General features: G+C 47.4%; 1 protein-coding gene across 2 annotated transcripts in view; it reads left to right on the forward strand.

The window, feature by feature from the left end:
- NR1H4 (nuclear receptor subfamily 1 group H member 4) overlaps nt 1–20,337 on the forward strand; it is a 304,378-nt gene that overhangs the window by 125,204 nt on the left and 158,837 nt on the right. For both annotated transcript variants that reach the window (XM_075342389.1, XM_075342390.1), the window contains exon 3: nt 14,525–14,665. In XM_075342389.1, the coding sequence (XP_075198504.1) occupies nt 14,525–14,665 (141 nt within the window). The remainder of the gene's footprint in view (nt 1–14,524; nt 14,666–20,337) is intronic.

The following is a 20,337-nucleotide window of genomic DNA, read 5'->3' on the forward strand; positions in this document are numbered from 1 at the left end:
TCATACCCTCAGTTTCAGCCTGCTTCTCTCTCTGTAGAGACGCTTGTCTTTACAGAGCAATGAAGTAGAGCTGACAATGCTCTCCCTGCTTCTCGCTCTGTAGAGACACTTGCCTGTACAAAGTGATGAAGAGCTGACATTGCTCTCTCTGCTCCTCGCTCTGTATAGATGCTTGTCTGTACAGAGTGAAGGAGAGCGGACATTGCTCTCTCTGCTTCTTGCTCTGTAGAGACACTTCTCTGTACAGTGATGAAGCAGAGCTGACATTGCTCTACCTGTGGACTACGTCGGACAAAGGATTTTTTTCTAATAAAGATGGAGTCTCTAACTGTTTTTTTTTGTTTTATTTCTAATAAAAAAATGTTTCTATGTGTTGTGAGGTTTTTTACTGTTTACTAGAAATTCATGGTGGCCATGTCTAATTTGGCATGACACCATGAATTTTGGGCTTAGTACCAGCTGAGAATACAAAGCTGGTATTAAACCCTTTATTACCCTTCAGGGCCGCTGTACGAGCTGGGTAAAGCACCTGGAAATGGCGCTAAGAAACAATGCGCCATTTCCAGGGGCAGCTGTGGGCTTTGGTTTTTAGCGTGGGGGGCCCAGAACGCTTAGACCTTACCACACTGAGAATCCCAGCCTCCAGCTGCCTGGCTTTACCTTACTGGCGATTAAAATACAGCGGGAGCCCACGCATTTTTTCATTTTTTTTAAATAATTAAAAAAAATTAATGGGCTTCCTGTATTTTGATTGCCAGCCAAGGTAAAGCCAAGCAGATGTGGGTGGCAGCCCGTAGCCGTCCGCTTTATCTGCGCTGAGAACAAAAAATACCACGGAGCGCTACATAATTTTTTAAAATTATTTATTTTTGCACTACTATATGTGTGAGGGACCCAACAGCCAATCACAGACGCTGTTATGCAGAATGGGTGTCTGTGATTGGCTGTTGGAGTAACTTGGAATTTGTCCATACATTCTAGATACTAGAATGTACGGGCTGGTTTCAGGTTACTCCAGTATCCAATCACAGACTCCCACTCTGTGACAGCGTCTGTGATTGTCTGTTATTTTAGCAGTAAAATAAAACAACACAGAGAAAATTTTTTTTATTAGAAATAAAACAGAAGACATTTAAGACTCCATCTTTATTACTCAAAAAAAAAAACCCTACGACGTAGTCCAAAGGTGGGCGAGAATCTTCAGCTCTGCAACATTTGACTTACAGGACTTTCCATGACGTCATAGCCATGTGACCAGTCTGGTGCGAATGTTACCTCGTGTGTTACAGGACCTTCCGTGGCGTCATAGCCATGTGACCAGTGTGTAACCCAATGTCTGTACAACATTCACACCAGACTGGTCACATGGCTATGACGTCATGTAAGGTCCTGTAAGTCAGTGGTAGTTACCTGGGGGCACAGCAATGATCGGATCCGAAGCAGAAGCGGACGGCTGAGCGAGTCTGCAGGATGCGTTACGGGACCTGTAAGTATAATGACAATATTTATTATTAACTATATTCTTTATTGTACAGCCTCCCCCCACCCCATCCCATCACTGTAAAGGCCAAGTTCGGTGTTCGGACACAAGTTCGCGTTATCTCAGAACCCGAACTAGAACTTTACAAAACATTCGAGCAAGGCTCCCAAACGTCCACCACTACCGGTGAGCTCTATCATATTTGATAACTGAGAATGTAGAATTTCCCAGAATTAAGTTAAAGTTTATTTGCAGTATTGCTTTAGCGTCTAGCTGAGCATTTGATTCTGGGATACTTGGGACGGTAATGTTGAACCTCCTGCCCCTGTTGTCAATGTCCTCTATACAAGTATCACTCACAATTCTCTTTTGGTGTATGATCAACTGCTGAAAATCTGCAATATGTGATCTGGTAATTTCCCTCCAGAACATCTATATGACCTGCAAGTTGCTGTATATTTCTCACACAGGCAGTTTCTGACTTGCAAGCGTCTTTCACTTTGGAGATTAAGGTTTTAATGGCCTCCTAGAAGGCAAATGGCTTGGATATTTCTTCCAAGCTGAGGGTGATCATGGTCCATCCAGTCATCATCTTATGGTACTGAAGACAAATTCCATCCCCCAAAGCACACAGTGGGGCCAAAGTTCTGGGGATTTTCATCTTCCCCTGTCCTTATATGCACCCCTGTGTCATAAAGGCCCAAACTCGTCACCACCAGGAAGGCCACTATTTTGGGAAAGGGACCCTATTGCGCACAGTCCCGATGCTTTTTGTGACTGTAAGACACCAGATCCAGAGACAGGGAATGGAACCCTTTCAGGTCCCCCCCTCCTCTAAGTGAAGTGACCAGGATGTCTCCCAGCTCAGCACCAACTGAATGGCTTTACAATGTGAGAGAAACAGAAGCTGTCTGTGATAAAGTCCCACCGACTCCTTGATGAGGAAGGCGTCTAATGCCATAGCAGGTACAGCTGTTGTAGTGCCAATAGGGGTAGGGTTCTTAAACATTCAGAGGACCATTTAGTGGAGTCTGTTGTCAAGTGATTTAGCCTTATAGCCATTAATTAAGCAGTACTTGGCGGAAGCTCCTTGAGCACATGTCCTCTTAGGTTTGCATCCTGGACACTGTATATCTGCTAATAGAAGTGGTTGTAATATATTTGCCAATATTTTGGAATACCGTTTTAGATCAATGTTTAAAGAGAACCTGTCACCAGGTATTTCCCTTATGAGGTACGGTCACCACCAGTGAGCCCTTATATACAGCTTTCTAGAATACTGTATATACGGTAAGTGCCCAGGCTGCTCTGTAGAACGAAAAAATATCTTTATTATACTCACCATAGGGGCGGTCTGGTCTGATGAGCATCCATGCTATCGGTCCATCGCCTCTCCATCTTGTGTGATCGCCATCCTCCTAACCAGCCCCTTGTGCATTATGCATCCTATGTCATCCACACAGAGGCATCCATTGCGCTCCTGCACACTTTAATCTGCCCTGCTGAAGGCTGATCAAAGTAATGTAGTGCACATACGTGGGCGTTCTTTGACATTTCCTCGTCTCTTCGCATTACAGTACTTTGCTCTGCCCACAGCAGGGCAGATCAAAGTGCGCATGCATAGGAGTGCAATGACGGCATCTGTATCAATGACGTAGGACTCGTCATTCACATGGGGGTTGGAAGGAGAACAGCGACTGCACAAGATGGAGGAGGAGGCACCAGGCAGAAAGCAGTAACGCTATCGAACCGGACCACCCCCTAGATGAGTATAATAAAAGTGTTTTTTAGGTTATACACAGCGGCCTAAGCACTTACATACAGTACTAGAAGGTGGCCCGATTCTAACGTATCGGGTAGTCTAGAATGTGTATGTAGGTTAGCAGATTGAATAATAATATAATCAGTAAGTCTTGAATAATGATGGTTCATTTTTTTCTTGTTGGTCTCCTGCTGTGCAGCACGCATGTTTGACAGTGGGAGACCAGCGATATGAATGGGCAGGGAGCCGGGGTAAGCTAGAAACCATGGTACACATCGGGTAACTATGCAAAGCGGTTTCCATAGTTACCCGATGTGTACGCTGGCTAACAGCGTATGCCAGCTCCGGCACACGTGTGCCGGGAGCCGGGGTAAGCTAGTGGTTTCACACATCTGGCTTTTCTCCACTTTGTAGGATCCGGCGCACTGCCGAAGGCTGGTTTCAGACGCCCGTGTTTTAGGTACATGTGACATCCGTTTTTAACACGGATGTCACACGTACTCATGTTATTCTATGATGTGCCTCACACATCCGTGTTTGCACACGTACCGTGTGACTTTTCATGACCCCACACGCACACACGCAGGCATCTCCGGCAGCACGGATGTCACACGGATCGCACACTGATGTGATCCGTGTGATGTGATAGTTTAAAACATACCAGAGAAAATATGGGTCTTTTTAATAAAAATATTTTCTATATTTACTTCTCTCCAGCGATGCTGTCTCCGGCTCTGCTGCCTCCCGCTCCTTATCGCCGCTCATTATACTCACTGAATATTCAGTGCCCTGTGGAGCTGGAAGCGGGAACAGCGCTGGGGACTTCAGTGCCGGGGACCGCATCACTGGGTGAGTATACAGCAGAGTGTGTGTGTACATGCATGTGCGCTGTCTGTATGCGCTCGGTGTATCACTTTGTGTCTGCTATGTGTGTATATGTGCTCAGTGTGTGTGTGTGTGTGTGTGTGTGTGTGTGTATACATGCATGTGCGCTATGTGTGTATGCGCTCGGTGTATCCATGTGTGTCTGCTATCTGTGTGTGTGTCTCTATGCTATGTGTGTGCTCAGTGTGTGTGTGTGTGTGTGTGTGTACATGCATGTGCGCTATGTGTGTATGCACTCGGTGTATCCATGTGTGTCTGCTATGTGTGTATATGTGCTCAGTGTGTGTGTGTGTATATGTCGCGGGCGGAGGAGGGGACGCCGCGCTCTCCCACTGCTCGGGTCCGGCTGCCGCTGCGGCCGCTGCCGCTCGGTGGCTCGAGCGATGGGCCGGATCCCGGGGACTCGAGCGGCGCTCCTCACCCGTGAGTGAAAAGGGGGGTTTGGTTTTGGGGATTTATTGTCCGTGACGCCACCCACGGTTGTGGTGATTGTGTGGACACCACCGCTGCTCTGTATGGGGATCCCGGGAGCGGTGACAGGGAGCAGCTTTGTTGTTATTTCTCCCCTCCGTGGGTAGGGGGTTGGTTGTCCCGGGGCCCCGGTGATGGGGTAGGGGTGGATGAGGGATGGCAGGCCAGGTGTGGGGCCTGGTGAGGTGCAGGGTCGCGGGGGCAGCGCTGTGCCGTACGGCACGGTGGTACTCACTCAGCCTGAGACGTTGACACAGTTCTCGGTAAAACACATGGCTGGAAAGACGGTTCCCACGGACGGCTGCTGTTGCTTTTCCCCGGTAGTTGGCGGTGACGGTCTCTGTCCCTGCACCTAGTGTAATGTTGGTAGTGATGGGTTCCCACCGGTTACCCGCTCCCCGACTTGGATATGGGACGGAGGAGCTCCTCTGTGCCCGCAGGCGCTGGCCCTGAGAAACTGGTGCCTTGGCGGTGGCGGTGTCTCTCTCCTACGGTTGGACTGTTGCCTTCAATCGGGACTTTGTTTTTGGGAGACCCGGAGGTCCCCTTCACTGACGGATTTGGCAAATTCACGGCGACTCCTAGCCTTGCCGGGATCCGAAAGGCCCCTGCCAATGGTGCTGGCTTCTCCTTGTATACCGGTCCGGTACCGCCGGGCCACCACCCGTCCACGGTCCTTTCGGTAACCTCCGATCAGCCTCTCCTGCAGACAGTCACCACCGTCTGCTAACCTTGCTGTCTCGGTCCGGGGCACACACCCGGACCAACTTCAGGCTTTCCAAACTGTCACTTTCTCCTTCACTTCAACTCCTCTCACTTGCTCCTCTACCACTTCCCTCTCACTTCAAACTCTATCCCTCCTCAACTCTCAAACTAAACTGCCTGGTTTTCCCGCCTCCAGGACTGTGTACTCCTCGGTGGGTGGAGCCAACCACCTGGCCCACCCCCTGGTGTGGACATCAGCCCCTGGAGGAAGGCAACAAGGATTTCAGGTCTAGCTTAGGTGTACCTATCCGGGGTGTAGGGTGTGGTGATGTCATTACCTGTGACCCCTGGCTTGCCCAGGGCGTCACATATACATGCATGTGCGCTATGTGTGTATGCGATGTGTGTCTGCTATCTGTGTGTGTGTGTGTCTGTATGCTATGTGTGTGTGCTCAGTGTGTGTGTGTGTGTATACATGTATGTGCGCTATGTGTGTATGTGCTCGGTGTATCCATGTGTGTCTGCTATGTTTCTGTGTGTGTGTCTGCCTGCTATGAGTGTGTGCTCAGTGTGTGTGCTCAGTGTGTGTGTGTGTGTGCTCAGTGTGAGTGTGCTCAGTGTGTGTATGTGTTTACATGCATGTGCGCTATGTGTGTATACATGCATGTGTGCTATGTGTGTATGCGCTCGGTGTATCCATGTGTGTCTGCTATGTGTGTGTGTGTCTGTCTGCTATGTGTGTGTGCTCAGTGTGTGTGTGCTCAGTGTGTGTGTGTGTGTACATGCATGTGCGCTATGTGTGTATGCGCTCGGTGTATCCATGTGTGTCTGCTATGTGTGTGTGTGTCTGCTATGTGTGTGTGCTCAGTGTGTGTGTGTGCGCTTAGTGTGTGTGTGCTCTGTGTGTGTGTGTACATGAACGTGCGCTATGTCTATGCGTTCGGTGTATCCATGTGTGTCTGCTATGTGTGTATATGTGCTCTGTGTGTGTGTGTTGATAGGCGGTCAGGAGCGGGAGGCAGCAGAGCCGGAGAAAGCAGGTAAATCTGAAAAATATTTTTATTTCACAGACCCGTGTTTTCTCCGGTACCTGTCACACGCATGCAAACACAGATGTCACACGTATGACCGTAACCATGCGTGTGACAGGTACCTGATTAAACACGGACATTTGAAAGCAGCCATACACTGTGTACAGTACAGTGGCCGCGCCGCAACTTCCTGGCCACATGCTCTGGTCACATGACAACACGTGATCGGAGCTTGTCGCGCGGCCACTGTAGTGTACTCAGTGCACGGGAGCGCGCCGGATCCGACAAAGTGGAGAAAAGGTAACTATTCAAAGCGACAGTGCTGACGTGTTCCGGGAGCTGTGGTAAGCTAGTAACCATGTTACACATCGGGTAACTAAGGAAAGCGGTTTCTATAGTTACCCGATGTGTACCATGATTACCAGCCTACGCCGGCTCCGGTACACGTGTGCCGGGAGCCGGGGTAAGCTAGTGGTTTCACACATCCGGCTTTTCTCCACTTTGTCTTGCCAGTGTGGGCTTGCGGGGGTGCAGCAATCACCTGGGAGTCGGGGCTCCGTGTGGGTTTGGGGAATGCGTGCGGGGGTCGGGGCCAGGGCGGGCGTCCAATGCATGAGGGGGCGGGGCCTGGCCGAGCGGCCAATGCGTGCAGGGGGCCAGGGCGAGCGGCCAATCTGTGCGGGGGCACAGCCTGGCCGAGCGGCCAATCCGTGCGGGTGGCGGAGCCGAGGCGAGGCAAGCGGCCAATGCGACGGTTGTCACTGTAACTACATAATTTTGGAGCAAGACAGACAGACAGACAGAATAAGGCAATTATATATATAGATTCAGGAATGCTGTATATAACAGCATTCTCGTGGTGGCTGCAGCTCATAAGGGATAAATCTGGTGACAGGTTCCCTTTAACAGAGGAAATGGACTTATAGCTAAAACAGAGGTGGGCCTTGTTTCCTGGCTTTTGGAGGAGTACGACATGGTCTCCATGGTTTTGGAAAGGGAAGGATTTGTCCAGGAGGCATGGATGAACCGATCTGGTAAAAAGTAATTTAGCAGGTATACCAACAGTTTACGAAACCTGTCAAAATGTCCATCAGGACCACTGTTCTTCTATTCTTCGATAGATCAGGTCTCTGCTTTTTACTCTAGTTCAGTGTAAGGTACATCCAAACATCGGAGTGAACTATTAGCAGTGTTTGTGTAGTATGAGTGACATGCTGTTATGTCACTGGTTGTGTGTGAGTGATGCCTTGTCTTATTTTTGATAAAGGAAATATAAGTTTAAGCTTGGCTTTTGAAGGATCTTGTCAGTATGCGCCCATATTTTTCTTTAAATTGACAGACACCATTTGTGTCCTTGTGATTGATCCATCTTTTTATTAATTGTTTTTTAGCTCCTATAACTAAAGAGAAAAACAGAATTTCTAAGGCATATGTGAAGTCCACCTAAGGCTATGTTCACAAGTTGTATTTCACAGCTTTTTTTTTTGCTGCATTATTTTAATGTAAAATTACAAAATTGCCTTTTACAGAAGGAGCAAACACTGAGATTTTAGAAATCTCATGTACAGAATTACTTTATATTTTAATTGTAAATTACAGGGGTTTTGAAAACTGCAGCATGTCAATTCTTTCAGCATTTTTGCGTCATTTTTTTCACCATAGAAAGAGAAAGTGCAAAAACGCTGCGAAAAATGCAACTATGCATGTTTGCTGCATTTTTTGGTGAATAAAACTAACTTTATATAAACATGTATTTTAGACAAGTGACACATATACAGTATAATCTGTACCAAAAGAGCAGCAAAAACACAGCAACACCTACTTTTTCTAAGCAGATTCTTTACTTCTGAAAGAAGAAATAAAAAAAAAGCAACGTGTGAACATAGCCTACATTTTGCTTCCACTGTCTGTACTGTTTTCTTAAATTAGCAAATTTAAATTTGTGCAAAATGTTCCAGTAAGGCCTGTTTCAGATGTCAGTGATTCTGGTACGTATGTGACAGTTTTTATATGTACCAGAATCACAGACACAAGCAGACCCATTAAAATCAATGGGTTTGCGCACAAATCAGTGATTTTTCTCCAACCGTGTCTCCGTGAGGCATACACGCTTGTCCGTGATTTCCGCACTGAGACATGTCCATTTTTTTCTGGCATTACTGATGTCCCACGGACCACACTATGGTGTAATCTGTGAAACACGTACCAGAAAAACACGTACATCGAAAATAAAAAGCTTTTTATACTCACCTTCACCAGCGATGCTGTGTTCAGCCACTGCTCTCTGCTGCTTCCAGGCTGGCTAATTATGGTCATGCAAATACATTTATGAAAGTAGCTGCAGCGGGGGTCAGTGGCGGCTGGAAACATAGCAGAGTCAAAGAGTTCAGCACTACAGAAGGAGCAGGGACAGATGAGTTTATCTACGTGCTATCATGGATGACGGATCACAGATCGCACGTGGCTAACCCACGTTTGCCGTGAATCACGGCACACAGATGGACAGCGTTTTTAACACGTCAGTGAAAAACATCTGTGTAAAACAGGCCTAAAGCAGATAACAGGGTGGATATGTGTCTTTTAGTTACAACACAAAGTGTCTAAAATAATAACAAATTGTTCTACTGAACTGTAATCTTGGTTTGGCCTTTATGGTGTACATACTCTCGAGTACATACTCAACCAGCTCTTATGTGCCAAACAGGGCTGTGGAGTCAGAATCAGAGAAATTGAGAAGTTGAAGTCGGAGGTTTGGCTTGCCAACTTCACAGCCCTGGTGCCAAACGCGAAAACATAACTGAAATAGAATTTTTCCATGACTTTACAACTATTTTAGTAATATTGACATTCCATGATCCTGCCTACAACTCGTTAGAGGGTCATTATCAATATTATTCTTAGTATCAACATTGAAAATCACCACTTACCTGTCTAATAGGAACCTCACTGATTCAGAGAACATACCTCTGAGAAAATTACGTACCTATGTCTCCATTCTAATGGCACATTTAAGACTCCCATTCTCAGAAATGATTCTGCCTTCAACAGCCAAAACCCCAATGATCAACATTATTAAATAATAAGAAGACTCTGACGAGGCATAATTAATTACTTCATAGGCACACTCAGGGGGCAATACAAATTAAATGGGCACTTTAAAGGCATTACGATAGGGTTATGCAGGTTATTTTAACCATATAAAGGGGCCAACAGGGCTTTTTTTTTACTATCTAGGGGGTAAAATTGGCCAATATTACTTTCTAGGGCAACAATGTTTTATAGGGGACAATTTTATCATCTAGAGGGTAGAAAGAGGGCATTCCACTTTGAGGGATAGAGTGGTGGGTATTATTAAGTGATAACACTAAGAGGAGCACTGTTAACATTCCACACAGTTAGGGGCACTTTGCACACAACGACATCGCAAGCCGATGCTTGCGATGCCGAGCAAGATAGTCCCCGCCCCCGTCGCAGCAGCGATATCTTGTGATAGCAGCCGTAGCGAACATTATCGCTACGGCAGCTTCACATGGACTCACCTGCCTTGCGACGTCGATCTGGCCGGCGACCCGCCTCCTTATTAAGGGGAAGGGTCGTGCTGCGTCATAGTGATGTCACACGGCAGGCGGCGAATAGAAGCGGAGGGGTGGAGATGAGCGGGACGTAAACATCCCGCCTACCTCTGTCATTCCGCATAGCCGGCGTGAGCTGCAGGACGCAGGTAGATGTTCCTCGCTCCTGCGGCTTCACACACAGCGATGTGTGCTGCCGCAAGAACGAGGAACAGCATCGTACCTGTCGCAGTCGCATAATTATGGAATTCCCAGACAGTACACCGACGATACTATTACGACGATTTTGCGCTCGTTAATCGTATCAACTAGGATTTACACACTACGATGTCGAGTGCGACGCCGGAAGTGCGTCACTTTCGACATGACCCCTCCGACATTGCACCTGCGATGTCATAGTGTGCAAAGTGCCCCTAAGTCCATTAATAGGGACCAACAATATGGGAACAACAGGCTCAGCATTTGTGTAGGGGGAGATTATGCATGTTGGCAATTGATAGCAGTGCTATAAATGTGAGAAGTCAAATCTGTCTATGCTGTAAACTCTGCAGAAGAGATACAACTGGAATAAGTTATGTCGTGGGGCCAGATGGAAAAGAGGCCTCTACGAGGTAACAATACACTGGTCCTACTTGCAGGGTTGTAGTGTAAGGTGGCGTAATATAGAGTGGCTGGATCCCTCTTTTCTCCATTCCAGGTACCCTAACATTTTAGCATTACATTGCTTTGGTAGTTAAGCGATGGCCATTTCTTTACAACATGATAATGTCAGGTCATATGTTGCACATGTGACTTTGAGCAGCCTGCATAGCCTAATATGCTATCATGACCAGCAGCGTCTTTGGCAAATCTGGGAAGTCATTGGCTGGAAACTTCAAAGAGAGCTGCCAGCAGTGGATCTTGTTGATTTTTTTATCTAAGTACATACAGCGTGACAGAAAAATTCCTCTGACAACTTTTCAAGGGGTATTCTCATGTTTACTTTTGAGCAGCACAGAACTCTGCATCTCCTTAAGGATACTTTACACACTGCGACATGGGTACCGATATCGCAAGCGAGCGTGACTGCCCCCGTCGGTTGTGCGTCACGGGCAAATCGCTGCCCGTGTCGCACAATGTCGCTAACACCGTCACACATACTTACCTGCCTAGCAACGTCGCTGTTGCCGGCGAACTGCCTCCTTTCTAAGGGGGCGGTTCGTTTGGGGTCACAGCGACGTCACTATGCGGCCGCCCAGTAGAAGCGGGGAGATGAGCGGAACTAACATTCCACCCACCTCCTTCCTTCCTCATTACTGGCGGCTGCAGGTGCGATGTTGTTCCTCGTTCCTGCGGTGTCACACATAGCGATGTGGGCTGCAGCAGGAATGACAAACAACATCGCTACTGACCAGACAACGATAAATGGTAAGTAAACGACCTCTCGCAGACAAACGATTTTTGTCTCTTTTGAGATTGTTTAAGGTCGCTCATACGTGTTACACGCTACGACGTCGCTAACGACGCCAGATGTGAGTCACAAACACCGTGATCCCGACGATATATCGTTAGTGATTTCGTAGCGTGTAAATGGCCTTTTAGTTTCCTTAAATTTTGTTTTTTAGCATGGCCACTCTCCTCCGTGAGTGACAGTTCTGGTGAATAGTACAACTATAGTGTTAATAGTACTATAGAGTTGAGCACAAGTTCTGCTATAACATAGTCAGCCGTCAGTGGTTTGATCTGTACTGACACTACTATCATTACACATGGCTATAACAGGGCTTTTGAACAAGTTCACAATTAGAGCAGAGAGGTGAGATTAGGAGACCTGCTCTTAAAGCTGCGGGACTGGGGATTTATAACTGCATCTCCTTGAGGAGATAAATTGGAGGGGGAGGGAGGTGAGCAGATAACTGCTGTTTGGCAATAATGGGCTGGAGAGAGCTGACCGGGATGTTAAGAGTTAACCTTTCTCCTGGACTGTAGCTGCTGCACACTCTTGGCCAAGGTCCAGAGGCCTTGCTCCATGCAAACCAGCTGTACACTATAAAAGATTAAAGCTCTCATTGCAGGAGAGTGACAGGAGATGTAAAAAGCAAGTTAATTGAAATCTTGCTTATTTTCATGCTAACAAAAAAAAAGGTTCATCAGATCACCAGTCATTGGTGGATGATCAGCAAGGGTGCACAGATTAACAGTCGTGCCAACTCCCAACTGAATGACTATGAAGGAATTAAAGGAGGAGGAATCCAGTGATCGAAAAAAGTGATCTTATTAAAAAAAAAAATTCTTTATTAGAGTATGTTAAAATCAATAAAAACTGGCTTTCACATTTCAGGCATGTACCGCCCTTATTCCTAGGTAAGCTATCGTAAGGGATGTACATGCCTGAAAAACGTAAGCAGAGTTTTTATGGATTTTAACATATGCTAATAAAGATTTTTTTTAAAGAAGATCACTTTTTTTCCACCTATTGCGGAAGCTGGATTCCTACTCAAGTTCTTCACTGTTGTTTTCATGCTGTCTAACTAATAAAAGCAGTTTAAGAACTTCAGAATATCCCTAATACTTTCCCTGATAACATGTCATTGCTTGTCAGTGTGTATTTTTGCACTCCTAATCGATACTGATTAAATCAAGATGCTTTCAAAATTTAGTTTCCATAATTTGCAGCTCATTAACATGTCTATAAATGCGGTTATTTCCACAACTTTCCTTCTTGATGTTGCAATTTCAATGGTGAGGTATCTGAGTGTATGTATAAATGGTATGTAATGGAGAACAATATACCATTACAAAAATGAAATTACTTTCTATTCAAATGATTAAATAATTGTGCATGAGAGCAAAGATTGAATAATGTAAGCACTATATTTATATAGATGTCTTGTCTGATATGCTTGGTAGCATAAGGTTTTATCTTTCCCTTTATTATGGCCCTTATCTTCTACTAATAGTGTCATGAATAAAGCTCAGCGTATCTCGACAGAAGCTACACTTTGGCTTCTTCTTCCCCACAAAGTAAAATGGGCTTCATAAGTCCTTATTTTCTACAAGCCACACAAAATTTGACAATAATTATATAGTAATACTTTTGATCACATGGAAGTCCCATAGATTTTTATGCCAGTGCCGAGTCCATGAAACAATGGTAGCCTCATTTCTTCACCAATCAAACTAAAATTGTTCTCAACTCTTGCTTCATAACTTCTGTTCTATTGCCTTGAGAGTCACATTTGACTCTGAGATCGTTGAGAGCAACATTCTATGCGAATTAATTATAGAACGTATATTGCGACCGATGATGGATAACTGGTCATTAAAGGTTTATTATTGGTCAATAAAGGGTTATCCTGGCTCCCCTCATTTCTGTATCATGAAGGCAAGTATTACTAGTGACGTAATGTCATGTCTCATTTCTAGGCGCATACAGCTTGAATCCGGCAGCCAGGAAGTGGCCAGGAGACTTGCAGTGCTGAGAAATACTGCATAGAACAAGATAGGAGGAGGATGAGGCAGAAACAGATACAAGCTAAAAGGGATGGCGTCACCAGCAATGAGGAGAGGGTAGTTTCAGCATTGTCACTCCACAATATTTACATGTCTCATCCTCCATCTTCACGTTATGTAGCTTGTGTCTGTCTGCTATACTCAGCGCCAGGAACATTGCTAAGGTCAGAAATGATCAGAGGTCCAAGTCTCCAAACATGTTTTGATACCATTACCCCCCCACCCCAAAAAAGATTCAACATTACAGATGACAAAGCAATAGTTTTCTGAGCACAGATAATGTAACAGATATATAGAGGTTACCTGCAGTCCTATGTAAAGTCACAGATAACACCATGATAACTCTCCTTGTACAGATAATAGTACAGATAATAAAGATTAGATACAGACAGAAGGGTGACTCTTCTGAGGTGACTGGAGAAGACGCACAGGAGAGGTCACTGTTGATCCGGGAGGTGAAGTTATATGTCACAGGTCTCAACCAGATGTCCGTGAAGCTCCATCCATGTACCCACCATGATGGTCAGACTGGCCGTGGGTCTTGAGATCTGAACTGGACAGACCCATGTAATACTTAAGAGGCTGTCAAGTTGGGTCAGGAGACCCAGGGCTAGTGTATGCATCGCAGTAGGACCTCAGACATGTCTCATGGATGTCTGAATGAGTCCTTATTGTTAGAGATATATAGGTTTACTTTATTAATAGATGGATGGAGTATATGTGAGGTAATGAAGACAGAATGTTTATCATGATTTGACTGACTTTCCTATGGGAAGTATTTCTGTATGTCAAATGAGAAAACAAAATTCAACTCCACATTAACAACATGGTACATAGTAAGATTCATCACCTAGACTAATTATTCTCATGGGCCACATACTTTTCTAACAAATACATATTATGTTGGATAATTTTGATCAATACATCTAAACCTTTCTTTTTCTTTTTATACTTCATTTACTAAGTTTATCTATATTGTAATATTGGGTGTATGAAACTCTTTGAAAAATTTAGGTCAAATTTATGCTGAAGTTCAGAAAATTTTAGAAAGCTAACAACGTCATGCCTAAAGCAAAGGTTTATACAAATAAGCATTAAAGTCTTCCACTCCGCTCTGAATCTGCAGGATTTTTCAGAAGAAGTATTACTAAAAATGCTGTTTACAAGTGTAAAAATGGAGGCAACTGTGAAATGGATATGTACATGAGAAGGAAATGCCAAGAATGTCGGCTGCGGAAATGTAAAGAAAAGGGCATGCTTGCGGAATGTGAGTAAATTAGTAAACTGCTTGTTATTTTTTCTAGTCTCCTTTGTTTCCATTGTAATTCATTTGACTGTGTTACCTTAAAAATATCAGCAATACGTGTCCTAACTAGGGCTGATCAAATCCGCCCAAATCCTGAACCAGCGTATCCCTGCCAGATTGAACAAAAAATCAGTATCCGTTCCGAATTTCGGTGCCCATATAAGTCTATAGGGACCAGAATCCAGAAATTAAAAATGTTTGTGGAGGGGACAGGGGGATAGGAGCGCGCGCAGTGTACTCCCCGAGGCTGTGTCATGGCAGCAAACTCCTTCTGGGTCACGCTTTTCCCTTCCGGAGCTGACAATTCAATATTCATTGCTTTACCCGCCCACCAGTGCGTGTAATTGGTTGCAGCTAGATGCGCCCCCACCCTGAGTGTCAGCGTGTCAGCTGACTGCAACCAATCACAGGCGGCAGGACAGCCAGTGGGCGGGGAAAGAAGTGCAAGAGTCTGCGGGTCAGTATGGTGAACGTGCATCTCTTTCAGAAACACATACACGTTCCTGTCAGAAGTGTGTGGCTGTGCCGGTGATGAGCTGTCAGACTCGTACAAGTCTGACATTACATCAGCCTTCACAGCCTGCGCTCTCCGAGCATGAGCATGCATGTACACAGAAACACATGCACGCTCCTGTCAGAAGTGTGCGGCTGTGCCGATGATACGCTGTCAGACTCGTACAAGTCTGACATGACATCAGCCGTCATGGCAGGCATGGCCTGCCGCGCTCTAAGCATGAGCGTGCATGTACACAGAAACACATGCACGTTCCTGTCAGAAGTGTGCGCGGCTGTGTCAGTGTTGCGGCTTTTTTTTTACTATTATTTAAATAAATTATTTAAAAAAAAAACGATGTGCGGTCCCCCCTAATTTTGATACGCAGCCATGATAATGTCGGCTGGGGGCTGGTAGCCTCAGCCCAAAGCCGCCCGGTATTGCCGCATCTAATAGATGTGACAATCCCGGTGCAATACCAGCTCTTTTCGATTGCCCTGGAGCGGTAGCAAATCGGGGAATAAGGGGTTAATAGCAGCACACAGCTGCTACTAAGCCATGGGTTAGTGTGATAGCACAGGCATCTATGAGATACCAGCATCACACTAACCTGTAAGTGAATGTAAATAAACACCAACACAGAGAAAAATCCTTTATTTGGAATAAAGTACAAAACACGCACCCTCCTTCACCTTTTTATTAACCCCCCCAACACCCTGCAGCTCTGGCGTAATCCACATGCGGTCCCACTCCGCTTCAGCTCTGCTACATAGCCAGCGGCCATAGAGCACAACCGCTGGCTGTGCAGACAATGACTGCCGCGATGACTGATGACTGCAGATAATGTTACAGGCTGGAGGCACGTCTGCCTACAACCAATCACAAACGAGAGGACGGCCGGTGGGCGAGGAAAACACAGAAAGCTGTGTGTATGCAATGCACAGTACAGGAAGTGAATGCATGACTCGGAAGCAGTGTGCTGCCATGACACCAAGTCTCAGTAAGTATGAAACGCTGTTTTATTTCTGTTTTTCTTTATTTTTCATTTATTTTCCCCAGTGTCGGATCCGGATCTTGCACCTGGAATTCCAGATCCGGTACCCGGAAATTATTGAAACCACACGGATCCGGATTTTTACAATTCAGATCCGCTCAGCCCTAGTCCTAACTAGAGATGAGCGAGCCTCTGAAGGCTCGAGTTCAGTTTGGTTCGTCGAACGGAGGCCCCGTTCGAGTTCGGTTCGACAAACCGTTCGACAAACCTCTCGAGCCCCATTGAAACCAATGGCAGGCAAACACAAACACATAAAAACACATTATAAATGTACACATACAGTTAATAAACATTGCCATAACACTTACAGGTCCACGCCACGCGTCCTGCATTCTGTCTCCCGCCGCTTTTCCTTCCGATAATCGCTGCGTCCTCCCGGTAACCAGCACTGATGATAGGACCTTCCGTGACATCAAAAAAAGCATGTGACCAGTCTCGTGTCTATTATCTCAGTGGCTACAGACTGGTCACATGGCTATGACGTCATGCTAGGTCCTGTCATTGCATCTCTCCGGTACGCAGTGATCGTTCCAGCATCTCCGTATACCGGCGAAATGCTCTGGCACATGGTCGACTCCCCGTTCGTGCATGTGTGCGCTCTTTACAGAGTCAGCCCACATGCAGGGCCTAGCTGTCACAGCCAGTAAATAGCGGCACCGGGAGTTACGTGATCGGAGCACCGTTGCTATGGTAATCCGCCTGTCAGCGGTGACGTCACCAGTTACAGCCCGCAGCGGCACTGGGAATCACGTGATCAGAGCACCGTTGCTATGGTAACCAGCTTGTCAGTGGTGACGTCACCGCTTACAGCCTGCAGCCTCCGCCCACTCATTGAGTGAATAGACTGCACGGGAGCAGCAGCGTCTTCCTCCCATGCAGCGCTGTCTGATGTAGCAGAGCTGCATGGGTTGAAGGAGAAAGAAGACGGAAGAGAAGGATCGTGGAGGGCTGACAGGGGGTAATAAACATGGAGTCTCTAAGTGTGTCTGTGTATTTATTTCTAGTAAAGTATTTTTTCTCTGTGTGGTGTCTTTCTTTTTAACCCTTTATTGGAGATTCTTAATGGCCGGGTCAAACTTGCCTGACATTAAGAATCTCTGGCTTAATACTATAGTAAAACAAAGCTAGTATTAACTCATTATTACCCAGCGAGCCACCCAGCCTCAGGGCATCTGTAAGAGTTGGATACAGCGCCAGATGATGGCGCTTCTATGAAAGTGCCATTTTCTGGGGCGACTGTGGACTGCAATTGCCTGGAAGGCAAAGCGATCAGATGATGTGTCAGGTTCAAGGGCCTGAATCACATGACACAGCAGCTGATTGTATAAAAGCCGTTTATACAATCAGATAATGCATGAGTGCAAAAAAACCCAAAAAAAAACCCAAAAAAACTACACACTTCTGTGCAGACTCCTGTCTGACAGCATCAGCTGATAGTTTAGCCGGACGGGCAGTAAAAAGCCGGCCTCACCGCTCGATTTATAGTGTCAGCTGATTCCGTCAGGTGACTGTGTCGCGGGCAGGGAGGAGGGTGTCAGCACACTACGCTCACCCCTTCTGCTCGGGTCCGGCGGCTGCCGCTGCTCAGTGGTGGCTCGAGCTGTGGGCCGGATCCCGGGGGTTTCTCGAGCGGCACTCCTCGCCCGTGAGTGAAAGGGGTTTGTTGGGTGTGGGGATTGTTTATTGTCCGTGACGCCACCCACGGTTGTGGTGATTTCACCACCGCTGCTCAATACGGGGATCCCGGGGATGGTGATGCGGAGCAGCCAGGTGTTGTGTTGCCCCTCCGTGGGTAGGGGTTGGTGATCCCGCGGCCCGGGGATGGCTTGGGAGGTGCAGGGCCTGGTGGGCGCAGGGACGCGGGGGCAGCGCTGTGCCTTGCGGCACTGTGGTACTCACTCAGCCTGAGACGTTGACACAGTTTTTACGGTAAACCAAACGGCTGGTAAGACGGTCCCACGGACGGCTGCACTTGCTCTCCCAGTAGGTGACGTTGATGTCCCTCTTCCTAGCACCTTTGTGTACTTGTTGGTTGCGATGGGTCCCCACCGGTAACCCGCTCCCCGGCTTCAAGCTGGACCGGAGGAGCTCTACTCTTTGCCCGCAGGCGCTGGCCCCGAGAGACTGGTGCCTTGGCGGTGGCGGCGTCTCTCTTACACTGGCTGGGCTGTTGCCTTCAATCGGGACTTGGTTGTTGGGGGATCTACGTCCCCTTCACTGACGGATTCGGCAAATTCTGGCGACTCCTAGCCTTGCCGGGGTCCGAGAGGCCCCTGCCCTGGTGCTGACTGTCCTTCGGAACACTGCTCCAGACCGCCGGGCACACAGCCTCCGGGGTCCTTCCAGGAACTTCCAAACGGTCCCCCTCCAGACAGTCACCGCCGTTGCTGACCTTGCTGACCTGTCCTGCACACAGCTGGACTACCTCAGGCTTTTGCACACTCCTTCTGTTCTGTCACCTCTCTTGCTTTCCTCCTTTACTACTTTTCTTCCTTCACTTTCACTTAGTTGTTTACTCCTTTCTAGCCCTCAGCTAGACTTTACTTCACTCTTGCCCTGCCTGGGCTCAACTCTCAAGCTCTTCCCTGAGCTGACTCTGGTTTTTTTCCCGCCTCCAGAGCTGTGATCTCCTCGGTGGGCGGAGCCAACCGCCTGGCCCACCCCCTGGTGTGAATCATCAGCCTCTGGAGGAAGGCAACAAGGATTTTTGTTTAGCTTTGGTGTTCCTAACTGGGATGTAGGGTGTGGTGGTGTGTGACCTGTGTCCCCTGGCTTGCCCAGGGCGACACATTCCCCCTTAGCAAAATGCAGACCGTCTGCGGGCTGCCGTCCAACACCGGTTTTATTTTTCTGAAAAGATAACATGGTAAATCAAACAAAAATACATTCTTAATAACTCTTCCCTTACGGGAGGCACATTTACTTTAACGTTGCATAACGGTTTACGGTTACGGTTTCCGCTCTCTCCCACCCAAGCAACCTGGCCCTGATGCTGCCCCTAAAACCCAGGCAGCACCCCTTGACCCACAGTCCAGCACAAGTCACCCGAGCGGGATCTGTCCTTCCCTCCAGAGGGTAGCCACCGGTTCCTTTGGTGGCTGGGCCCTAGCCTGCTCCGCTCAGGGCCCTCCCTCCAACCTGCCTCTCCGGAGGCGGCCTGCGGAAAACGGTAACGGTAAACAACATATTTACAAGCCACTTAACGTTTGTGGGTGCCCTGCAAGTTCACGGGCTTGTCCATGGATAGTTCCCATGCAAAACTTTTTAAACGGTCCCCACGGGGACAACGGTGCTGGCTCCAGCCGGTTCAATCACAAAGGCAAATCAGGTGAGGTACTCGGTAATCATCTTCTTCATTGGCAGAACGTTCAAACTTTCAAACAAACAAACACTCTTTACATTCCCTGACCCCTTTTTCTCACAGAACGGTCTCCCTGTAACTAAGTGGAGGTCTACCTAGGTTGGAACGGGTGGACCTTCGGGGACCGGTGTCAATGGTGCTAGACAGTGGGGTAGAGGAAGCAATTGGTTCCTCCTCCCTCCTATGGTGTGGAGCAGGCGGAGGTGTAGGGGAGCTGAGTACAGGTTCGTCCCTGGGCACTGGCACTGGTTCTGGCTCACGGTTAACTGCTTCCACTACTTCTTCATCCACGGGTTGTGGGAATAGTATCACTGGAAGAATCACCGCGCCGTTCTGTGTAGGCCAGTTTGCTGGGAAGTCACCCATTACAGTGTGGATTACCTCTGCTGCTTTCTCTGCTGGTGGAGGAACCGGTACTTCAGCGTCTGCCTCCAACGCTGGGGGGCACCTTTTTAGATGGTCCCGGGAAACTGTGGCCAGGGTGCCCCCTTGGTCACGACTGATCTGGTAGGCCTTCCCATCTCCCCATTCTGTGGGTTGTATGACGTAAGGGACTTGCTCCCACTGATCATCCAGCTTGTGGGCCTTCCTTTTCCGTTTCAGCACTACATCTCCGGGTTGGAAAGGACCCGCGGACGCCTTCTGATTGAACCGGTGCTCCTGCTGTTCTCGACTTCGACTGAGGTTTTTCTCCACATACTCCTGGATTTGCCGGTATTGTGCTC

Source organism: Anomaloglossus baeobatrachus, chromosome 4, assembly GCF_048569485.1.
Source record: "Anomaloglossus baeobatrachus isolate aAnoBae1 chromosome 4, aAnoBae1.hap1, whole genome shotgun sequence".
Taxonomy (NCBI): domain Eukaryota; kingdom Metazoa; phylum Chordata; class Amphibia; order Anura; family Aromobatidae; genus Anomaloglossus; species Anomaloglossus baeobatrachus.